This window comes from Castanea sativa, chromosome 3, assembly GCF_040712315.1.
Source record: "Castanea sativa cultivar Marrone di Chiusa Pesio chromosome 3, ASM4071231v1".
In the NCBI taxonomy this organism is placed as follows: Eukaryota; Viridiplantae; Streptophyta; class Magnoliopsida; order Fagales; family Fagaceae; genus Castanea; species Castanea sativa.
Window position 1 is genome coordinate 17,486,017 of NC_134015.1, and position 11,541 is coordinate 17,497,557.

The window sequence follows — 11,541 nt, forward strand, 5'->3', positions numbered from 1 at the left end:
AAGTTTTTTTTTTTGTTTTGTAAATTTTGAATTTTTGTTAAGGCAAAATGGTAACTTATTTGCATTAACTTATTAGTATTATTTGTTTTCTTAGTATGCAATAAACAATTAAACTTTCTATTTTTTATATTGTGTTTTTTTTTTCCTTTTAATTGATGCTAAAGTCTAAAACCATGAATAATTTGTTCTGAATTGATGAAATGTTTTATTGTAAACTTTTATATTTATTATAATACACACACACGCATATATATAAATATAAAAAATAACAGTAAACCCAAAACAGTACACCGGTATTGACTGGTACCGAAATATATCGTTTTACTGGTCAAACCGGTATAATCTCCAATACGAGAGTGACTCCCTTGTTCCATCCACCTCATTAATCACACTTGGAGTTTCCAATACTACCTCTAACTTTATATATATATATATATATGTGTGTGTGTGTGTGTGTGTGTGTGCGCGTGTGTGTGTGTGTGACCACAGTTCTCTTGGAAGAGGATTGTTCTCAAGAAAAGATTTGGGTGCTTAAGACACCTCTCTTTTGGGTAATTGTGTGAAGTCGCCACTTATTTTTTTATACAAAAAATAAATAAATAAAATAAAATTACATGTCCAAAAATACCTCAAATGTTATTAATTGATTATACAATTATATCTTGGTAGAATAACTTTACAAGGCTTTAGTCCTAATTCAATCTATGTAAAAATTACAAAGTTTTGATCCTAGTTACAATCTACCAAAACAAAAGATAAAACACTAGTCTACCATCCATAAACCTAAGTTTGGGGGCTAAGTTACGGCATGGGAAGGTGTTGGCACCCATTCTATCTAGACAGAGTCTTATCTTCTAGACTCTAATGAACATTATATACCCATATTCAAAGTATGAAATGTTATGCAATAGATGTAATGTCAAATCCTAGATCTAAGGTTAAACTTTGATTCAAGAACCTTAGATCTGCCATTTTATTTTGTGTGAAAAAAAAATTGATGAGAATAGTTAATGAAAATTTTAATCTTGAGTTTCCATAAAAGAAAAAGAGAATGGGTTTTAAATAAAAATTCAGATATTATTGGGATTTTTAAATATGGGAAAAAACATATTTTTATTTTGAAAACACAAATTTTTTATTGAAAGATGCAGATCTGATTTTGAAAAAAAAAAAAAAACAGTCAGATTTTTATTTAAAAAATGCAAATCAGATTATTTATTTAAAAAAGACCAGATTTTTATTTGAAAAAATGTAGATCAAATTTTTTATTAAAAACATGGCAGATTTTTATTTGAAAATATGCAGATCAGATTTTTTTTATTAAAAAATAAAGCAGATTTTTATTTGGAAAAATGCAAATTAGATATTTTATTAAAAACATACCAAATTTTTATTTGGAAAAATACATATCAGATTTTATATTTAAAACAAACCAGATTTTTATTTGGAAAAATACATATCAGATTTTCAGTTTCCATCAACCATAACTCTATTTCCATCACTCATAACTCAAAATATGTGGGTCCCACAGCTGAGTAGTGTGTTAATGTTTGGCATTGTTTCCAGTTTTTGTTTCCATCACTCAATTCTCTAATTTTTGAGTTATGAGTTATGGAAACTGAAAATACATTTGAGGTGTTTTCAAGTTATGAAAACAAAGTTATTATGGCATTTTCATAATTAAACCCACATTGAGGGACCCACAGTCAGAGGTCCAACCGCAATGTTTGACAACCCGAACTAATTTTTTTTCTTTTTTGGTGAAACCCAGCCACAACTTTCAACTTAAGTTTTAAAAATGTGTCCCACATTTTTAAGTTTTTGAAGTTGAAAAATAAAACTGAGTTAGGTGCCAAACGGGTGGATTTGGGAAATTGGGGTATTTTAAGTAATGAGTGATGAGTGACGAAAATTGAGTGAGAAGTGATGAGTGATGAAAAAAAAAAAAAAAACCAAACAGCCCCTAACTGAGCTAACCTCAGGTGGTTAAAGTGTCAAATTTCTAACCCCATATAGGCAACTTAAATTTTGACCAAACCATAAGTGAATAAGTTGTAATTTTCCCTAAATATAAAATATTTTTTTATTTATAAGTCAAAATAAATATAAGATATAAAATATTAGACTAATAGCAACCACAACTACAAATAAAAGTATTGTGAAATTGTTGTATATTTTGTTGTGTTCCTAGACTTTTTTTAGTTTTACGCCCAAAAAACTTGGGAAAAATGTTGTTTCACCCCTTTATACTTGGTGGTTTATAATTCCCCCCTAAACCTTATAATCAATCTATTTTCCCTTTTATGTTTTAGAAATGAACAAATACCCTCCACTATTACTTTCTAAATCAAACTCTAATGAAATCTTTTAATTCCTAAAATGTTTTATTGTGCTGTATCTAAACTAAATTTTAATATTTTATTAATTTATTCTCCTTTGATTTTATTATTGGCGTAAATGCGCTTTTAGTCCCTACATTTTTCACATTTTTTTATTTTGGTCCCTATATTTTATTTTTGCCACTTTTAGTCCCAAAAACAATTAACGCCCCACATTTAAGTCCTTATCGTCAGCCAACTAACGGGGAAAGCTGATGTGGCTGATGGAGAGAACTGTAAATCATTTAAAATATTAAAAATCCACCGTGGCCTTGCCAAGTGGCCTTCCCGCCAACTTACTCGCACGCGTCCTTCACGTGAGTTAACCACCCACTGTTCATGGCTACTTTATCACTGAAAATCCCCGAATCAGCTCTGTCACTTGAAATCAGCTACTTTATCTTTGATCTTTAATCCCTAGATTACCTCAGAGTTCCTCATCACGAGTCACGACCTCTACCAGCTACTTTTATCTTTGATCTTCTTAGTCTTTTGCTTGGCTGCCTCATAGTTAGAGGCAATGGTGTCCTTAGCAGACTCTACACTCTCTTCTGCTTTGTTTTTAGCCTCTCTCTGAAACCACCATTATCAACCATCATCCAGCTCAAAACTACCATCATCAACTAGATTTGTCACTTGAAGCCACCATCACCATCAAAACCCATCTCTGCCACTTGAAGGCAGTATTTTTTTCTCTCTCTCTGTATGTGAAAAGGTATTTGCTCTCTCTGTCTATGTCCTTATTTACAACTTGACAATATGCTTGTTAGTTGGTTCTAGTAGTAGGGGCCACAATGTTTTTGTTTGCTTTTTGTATGCTTTTGTATTTTACTTTTGATTGTGGTCCATATGTTCCCTATGTTCTCTGTGTTCCCTATGTGCCCCTGTTGAAGAGAGTTAAGTAAGGCTAACGGTATTGTATGAGGGTTTTTTGTGTAATTTGATAACTATGCATGTCCATTTTAGTACGAAAAAACTATTAAAGTCAGTGATATGTTGTGAAAAATTATGTGATTAGTGTTGTGTTGGTATATACTTTTATTGAGTGTTGTGTTGTGTGCATGCAGAATGAAATTTGATTTGTGTTGTGTTGTGTTGTGTGCATGCAAAATGAAATATTTTATTAGGTGCTATGTTGGTAAATGAGTGTTGTATTATTCTTGCATTGTTTAATTGAGGTTGTTTTGGCATGCATAATAGATGACCTATTCAGTATATTCGTGCATCATGGTGGCTATTTTACTGAGAACCCTTAAACATATGTGAGAGGTGAAGTAGATGTAGTTGATAATTGTGACCCTGAAAAGTGGTCCAAGGTTGAGATAGAGGGTATATGTAGAGACTTTGGGTACACATCTGTTAGCAAACTGTGGTATACAATGCCTGGTATGGACCAAGAAAGGGCAAACTTTCGTTTGGTTGTTGATGATCATGATGCCATGTACATGACAGAATTAGTGAAGGGTCATGAAGAGATTCATGTTTATGTGGAGCATCCAATAAATGATCCTATATTAGTTGATGAAGGAGAGGATGTTAGTGAGGGTGTGCAGCCATTGGCAGTAGAGCAAGGCCCTATAGGTTATTATAGTGATGGCAGTGATGATGATAACCATGATGGGGGTGACTTTTACAGTTTTTATGATAGTGATGACATGTATGCTAATGATCAAACTTTTAACAATGAGGATGAGCCAACTGAGGTGGATGCTAATGATCAAACTTTTAATGCTAATGTTGCTGCTTCCTAGGTGGGTTCAAGGAGAGTAGGTAAAGAACCAATTATTGAGCACCCACTCCAGGTCTTTATTATAAGTGATGGCAATGATAGTGGAGGTGGGGGAAGTGGGCTAGATGATGAGGTAGAGTTGAACCATGGTGTTAGGGACTTTGTTGAAGACAGTAGTGACAGTTGGGATGGTAAGGATGATGATGATGATGTTGTTGAACCAGGCCAAATGGGTGTTGGTGTAATGAACTCTAATTATGAGAGTGAGGAATTGCACAATCTGGTGGAATCATCATCTGATGATGAGCTTGGGTATGACAGCGATGATGATGCTAAGGATGATAGAAGTACACATGTGGGAAATGGTAAGGGACAGAAAAATAAGGAAGTGAAGAAGTTCCTTGTATTTAAGCCAGTGGCTAAGGCAAAGCATATTTCTTTTGAAAAAAAATATGTTGTTTACAACACCCAAGCAATTCAAGGAAGTTATAACAGAATACGCAGTTCATGGTGGATGGGGGATCAAATTTGTAAAAAAAGACTTGCAGAGGGTAAAAATTGTCTGCCAGGAAAACTGCAAGTTTTTTGCCTATCTAGCAAAGGTGCCAAGGGAGAGGAGCCACCAACTAAGGACATTGAATTTGGAACATACATGCTCTAGAACTTTTAAGAACCATAGGTGTACTCCATCATACATTAGGAAGAAGTTGATGAAGAAGGTGAAAAGACAGCCTAACATCAAGCTGAGAGACATCCAAGAAGCTCTCCTTGAGAAGTTTACCATAAACATAAGTGCAGGAAAAGCAAGTAGGGCTAGGGATAAGGCTAGAGAATATGTGGATGGGGCTTATACACAATAGTACAACCAGTTGTAAGAGTACTGTGAGGAATTAAGGAGGTCTAGTCCTGCCAATACAATACTTATGAAGGTACATACCTTCAAGGATGGTGATTTAGCAACTGAGTCTGCCTTGGTGTGTGGAGTGCCTTATTTTGGCTTAACTATGTACTTATAGTGATTGTGTGCCAACTAGTGTTAGTGTTGTAGTTGAACAATGCCAGTGTGTTTTGTGCAATTCTGGTGATGATAGCAAGTGTTGTGCAATCCTACTTTAATGTGGTTGTGGTTGTTAGTGTTGTAGTTGAACTATGTAATTATGGTGACTGTAATTATGGTGACTGGTTGTTAGCAGTCAATGATAAGTTGAAGATGTATTTCTATTCAATTTGTGTTGTTTAGTTCAATATTGAATCTTGTGTCCTTTACTTTTGGTACTCACATCAATGAGAGGCAGTTAATGTATTTGTATTGAGAATAGTACAACCAGCTGGTTAATACATTTACAGGTAGACACATTTTCTGCAAAACAGAATTTTTTGTAAAATAGGTACATTTACAGGTACAAAACAGCAATAGTATGATTAATACTTTTTCTGCAATAGGTGTATTCATTTCATTCACATTGTGGAATCCATAGGTAGATGCATTCAAATCAGAATTTACATTTATATCTTGAACAAAAAGTGTATTCATTTCATAGGGAAGTGGGTTACATTGCTAACAATTGGCAGAAGCACAAAATTTCCAGGAGGTGATACATGGCTAAACACATCTCATACAAAAATTGTACACACTGCCAGCCCAACATAAACTAACACTACCCTAATAATTCCCATAACAATCACTACCCTACATACATCTAAACTACTAGCCCTGTTAACAATATTGATAACATCAGCAGTAGCAGCACACGACATCAACATCACCAGCACACAGTAGCAGCAGCACTTGTTGCTAGCACACAGCAGGTGGTGCTCAAACACAGCAACAGTTTACTCACCCCTACACTACATACATTACCTAACCAAACACTACATACATTACCTACACTACCTACATTACCTAACCAAATACAAAACTACACACATCACCACTAACAATGCCACAACCACAACTAAAAACTTCTCCCTCTTCTTGTAGTTGCAACCTCAGCCTTAAGTGTGACGATCCTCTGCCTTTGTTGTGGGATAAACACCTTACCACGAGCACATATCTCATCATCACGCCATTGGAATAACCTACACTTATGCCCCACCTGAAATGCAAATAATGCTCAGAAAATGAAAACCCATAAACTATTACAGTAACAAATTGAAACAAAATACTGAAATTAATTAATGTAGTAATCAATAATTCTCTACTAATTTTACTAAATCAAGTGGCTGCAATGTAGATAAATGGGGTGCAAGGAGAATCTTCACATAGTAATAATATTGCTAAGGACCTTGTCAAATTCCTAATTTGTCTCTGTAATCATGATGAATCTGCTAAACAAAACTATAATCCTTTCACAAAAATATGCTAATTTGAAATGTATATATATATATATATATATATATATATATATAACAAAATTACTAGAGATTTAAAAACTTAAATCATAACAGAAGTAACTAAGAAATAGGTAACTAGGTAAGGATGTAAATTTGTAATCATTAGCCTAATTGTATAGAGATTCTGTTTAAGAATTTAAGAGCTGAATTTAAAACTTTTTTCTTTTTAATTTGCATTACATTATGAACAATTCTTTCATAGTCAAGTTTGTTGAATGTAACTGCAGTTTTTCTTATTTAGTGAATTACTAACTACTAGTACTATTCTTTGACAATTTTACTACTTATTGCAGGCTTCGTGAGCTAAACTAGCTTGGTGAGTTAACCTTTACCATAATTATTTTTGAACAATTAATAGCATGAGATAACCCTTCATAGAAGTAGAAGGGAACCCCCCCCCCCCTCAAGAATAAAAACAACTGGAAAGAAATTAGAAAATAGAAGATTTCTTAATCAATGAAAATAAATTAAAACAAAGAAGAAAATCATCTCTCTTGGCCATCCAATTAGAGGAATGCTCCATCTATGACCATCAATATTTCAAGTAAAGATAACTAACAATTTACCCAATAATTTGGATAGCCGTAGAATCTCCTGCCAGGATAGTCTGATGTCCATGACACAACTATGACAGGTTTTTAATTACCTTAGCACCTCATTGGTGCTCTCCTCTTCACGCTGGAACTTGTTGAATAGCTTGCTTCCATTTTGGTCTGGGCTTCAAGGAATAGCTGTGTGGGTGGAGGTGAGGAATGTTTTTCGTTGTTAGGGTTTCTGGTACTGATTTGGGGGATTTTGGGTTTTCTGGTACTGATTTGGGAGATTAACGTGGTAGTGGTGGTCACATAAAGGACGTGTGCAAGTAAGTTGGGTGGGAAGGCCACGTGGCAAGGCCACAGTGGATTTTTGATATTTTTAAATGATTTACAGTTCTCTCCGTCAGCCACATCAGCTTTCATCGTTAGTTGGCTAACGGTAAGGACTTAAATGTAGGGCGTTAATTGTTTTTGGGACTAAAAGTGGTAAAAATAAAATATAGGGACCAAAAAAAAAAAAAAAAAAAAAGGTGAAAAAGGTAGGGACTAAAAGTGTATTTACGCCTTTATTATTTCTCTCACACTAATTATTTGGTCACATAAGCCTATACGCCTCATTCTGCAAATCTACTATTAAGTATTAACTAGCCACTACCAGGCCCAAGAATCTATTTAGAGGTTAGGATAAAAGCAAGCATCAGCAAACTTTAGATCCAAATGGAAGAAGAGACAAAAAACAAAAAAACAAAACAAAACAAAAAACAAAAGAAGAAGAAGAAGAAGAAGAAGAAAAGTAAAAACAAAGCCTAATAGATTGGATTCATAAATCATAACCCATCCAAATAATACATGTAAAGTCGAAGTCAAGACCCGCAGACCCTCATTCAGATTCATAAATCACAATTTGTATGATCAAATGTGAATGAGATTATTTATTTTGTTTGTTGGTATTCATCTTGTCTTAGGAAATCTGTGTTTTTACTATAAAAAAAAAATACTAAACAATGTTTGTTCTCTTTTTGTATAGGCTTGATGAACATGCCAATTTCACATTTTGGCCTCTCTTCTTTTTGACTTTTTGTTTGCAAGATAACCATTCTTATTAAAGCTTGCTTCGCCTTTTCAAAAATGTTGGGGATATTATACAATGTAATAATGGAAGAACAAGGTTAACACAAAAGACAAACAGAAAATAAATAACTTGGAAGCACTATATCGTTTTCCTTAGACAATATTTGCCCCCACAATTTTGTTGCTAAAGGGTTATCACAAATTTGTCTTCAAGATACAACGAAGATGTTGAGTTCTATAGATAGCAATTTTGGAGAATGACCACAGGATTTCTTGTTTTTCTCCCAAACTTACTCTTTTGTGGAGTTAGTTATTTTTCAAGTGAACATAAGCCTCTATTATTTATACCCATAGGGTCAAGTTTCATGAAAAGGCACGTATAGAGAGTTAGTTATTTTTCAAGTGAATATAAGCCTCTATTCATGAAAAGGCACGTATGTTTTATGAAAAGGCACGTATGGAGAGTTGGTTATTTTTTCATAAAACGGTTAATAAAGATTGAAACCTCTTCAACCTTTCTAAACAGTCACCAGAAAATTCCAGAAAATTCAGATTTTTCGAATTTTCACTTAGAAAATTCTAGAACTTGAATTTTCACTTTATGAAACGATATTCTCCAAACTCAAACATCATTATTACAACCTATCCTTGTAAATATTTATATGTACAACAAAAACTAGTTGCAAACAAACTCATATAAGATCTGTTATTTAATGTGCTAAGTGACTAGCAAAGGAAACAAAAAATGAGGTCAAGAGAGCATATAATAATTTCTCACCAACATCTTCCCATTTAAAGGAGGGACATTTATCCACTATTATAGTATTTATCCTTTCAACCAATTGTTCTTCATAACCAACTTTGAAAATTAAAAAAAAAAAAATTTAAAAACTTCTAGCAAATAAAGGATTGTTGAAGAAAATGAGTAAAAAGATAAAGAGATAAATATGCTAAATAGGTTGAAAATGTTGTAGCTTAACCTTTGTATTTCTCCTAAATTAGTGAGTGATAGCTTATATGGATTAATGGATGTAATTAATTGATGATAGTTTTATATATGCCCTCATATTTTGAAAATGCCAGTCTATTACATGGTTCTTTGTAAAACATTAGTTCAATTTTGATTATGACCAGAAAATGAAATATATTGTCGGTATATATATTAAATTAAGGAGAGTTTCAAGGTGATTTCCTTCTAAGCTGACGGTAGAAGTTCTTTTTATTTATTTATGAAGTGTTCTTTTATTATAGAATTTAACTCAATGCCAAATATTTGCCATTTTGTTGGATAAAGTATCACAATTGCATATATTTGCTATTTTATTGGATAAAGTATCACAATTACATTATTTTTATTATGCACCAGTCATACAAAGTTATTTCAATAAGCGTATTTTTTGTTGGGTAGAAAAGGTGATCTTTGCAGAAATTTAGCAAACATAATTAGTTTTAAATTTTGCAAATTTTTTTTATTTATTTATTTTTATGAATCATTTCTTTCTTGAATTTTGAATTCAAGAACAATAAATAGTTAATTTTTTTTTTAAAAAAATATTAAATTGAAGTGATTAGAACTGATAACCATATTATTTATGCCAGACAAAAGTTTAGTACCAAACTAGTTTAGACAAGAGGTAACTAGGGAGTTGTGGCTACTGCCCTCTCTTTTTCCCTGTCACCCTTAACATTTAACAAAATAATTTTTAAATATGTAAATAATACGGTCAAATTCAACTTTAAAAAAAAAAAATTTACTAAACTAAATAATAAATCTGTGTACAGTGCATGAGATCCCATGACAAAGACGCAGTCGCACTGAAATGGAATTTCAGCGCAATACAAACGAAGGCGTAGTTTGCAAGCAACTGTTAATTTCCCCATAAATCGTACTCCGCCACTAGCTCACAAACCATTATTCTATTTCAATAGCTTTACTCATCGTTCTCTCTTTCTCTGTGCAGCAAATATGGCGACCTACGGCGGAAGCTCATCTTCTAACCCCTCAAGGATGGTAACGTTTATAACCTCAGACCGCAAGGAAGTCAAGGTGCCAGTAGCGATTGCTATGGAGTTCGACACAGTGAGACAATTCTTCGATGGCGACCTTGATCGCCCTGAAGTGGAGAACGCCGCCCCTTTCCTTCTCTCAAAAGTGGACAGCTTGACTCTCGCCGAGATCGTCTGCTTCAATCAGGAATCGCTCTACTTTCGCCCGAAATTCGAAGCGGTGAATAAAGAGCCGTTGTTGCATATATTTTTGGAGAAATACCTACCGTTGGAGAAACAGTGGGAGGACTTCGAGGCGTGGTTTTTCCGCCGGCAGAGCGACGAGACGATCGTTAAGCTGGTTAAGGCGGCGGACTTCTTGGAGAACAAGAAACTGCTGAATTCCGTGATGCCGAGCTTTAGGAAGAGGTTTGGACTTGGAAAAGACAAGGGCGTTGTCTTTGTTTATACGGCTGAAGCAGAGGCAATCTTTCTCAGGAGGGCCGGATCTTGAAGGCGTCGATGAGGATCAACAGTTCTAGACAACATGGTGAGAAAAAAAAAATCATGTTGTTTAGTTTTGTTTGATCATGCAGTGTTTAGATTAGTTAGGTTATCCAAAAAAAATAAAAAGTTGTGTTTAAATTACTAACATGACGACCACCCCACAATTATAACGACCAAGTCAAAGTGCTTGACATTACACAACTATTTTTTTTTTTTTTTTTTGGTATAGTTTGATAAGGTTGTTTTTTGTTCTCTACTGAATTGGAATGGAAATAATTTTTGATAGTTGTTTTTTTTTTTTTTTTGGTCAGGTTCAAATTTAGAATTAATATCGCACCATTCTTTTATATTAAACAACTATTTTTTTTTTTTGGGTATAGTTTGATAATGTTGTTTTTTGTTCTCTGCTGAATTGGAATGGAAATAATTTTTGATGGCTGTATTAAGTTCTGTATTAAGTTTGATAATGCTAGATTCATGCTATTTTCGCTTTTCTCCTGATTAAATTTAAATGTTGGTTTTGTTGAATTTAATTGTTTTGATGAAGAATCTTAATGATAACATAATGGTATTACATTACAAGTTGGCTAGTTTATATTTATTTTCTTTAGATTGAATAACAATGGATTTTTGAGATGTAGTTGGAAGTTTAGGGGAAACTGAGAAATGGGTCTGATTTTTTTATATATGATTTATTTCATGGTGGGTTAGTGCATTGAGATTAAGAGTTTGAGATTTTCTATGCAAATTTGAAATTTATCATTGAGAATGAATTGTGGGTTCAAGGAATTTGGGTCTAATTTAGAAGTGGCTTGATGTTTTTAAATGCGTATTTGTTTGTGAATGCGGGATTGTACATTGGAGATTTTTACTGATTTGGCAGCCTATTGGCGGTGGGATTGGTATTAAAAAATTACTGGGTCTTAACGTTTGGGTATTT

General features: G+C 33.5%; 1 protein-coding gene across 1 annotated transcript; it reads left to right on the forward strand.

The window, feature by feature from the left end:
* The first annotated feature begins 9,984 nt into the window (after nucleotides 1-9,984).
* On the forward strand, nucleotides 9,985-10,895 carry LOC142629736 (uncharacterized). Its single transcript, XM_075803774.1, has one exon. It carries the CDS (start codon nucleotides 10,075-10,077, stop codon nucleotides 10,606-10,608), a length of 534 nt encoding a protein of 177 aa, XP_075659889.1. The 5' UTR covers nucleotides 9,985-10,074; the 3' UTR covers nucleotides 10,609-10,895.
* The last annotated feature ends 646 nt before the right edge of the window (nucleotides 10,896-11,541 follow it).

Coding starts and splice junctions, on each gene's coding strand:
- LOC142629736 (XM_075803774.1), top strand. CDS start 10,075: ATGGCGACCTACGGCGGAAGCTCATCTTCTAACCCCTCAAGGATGGTA.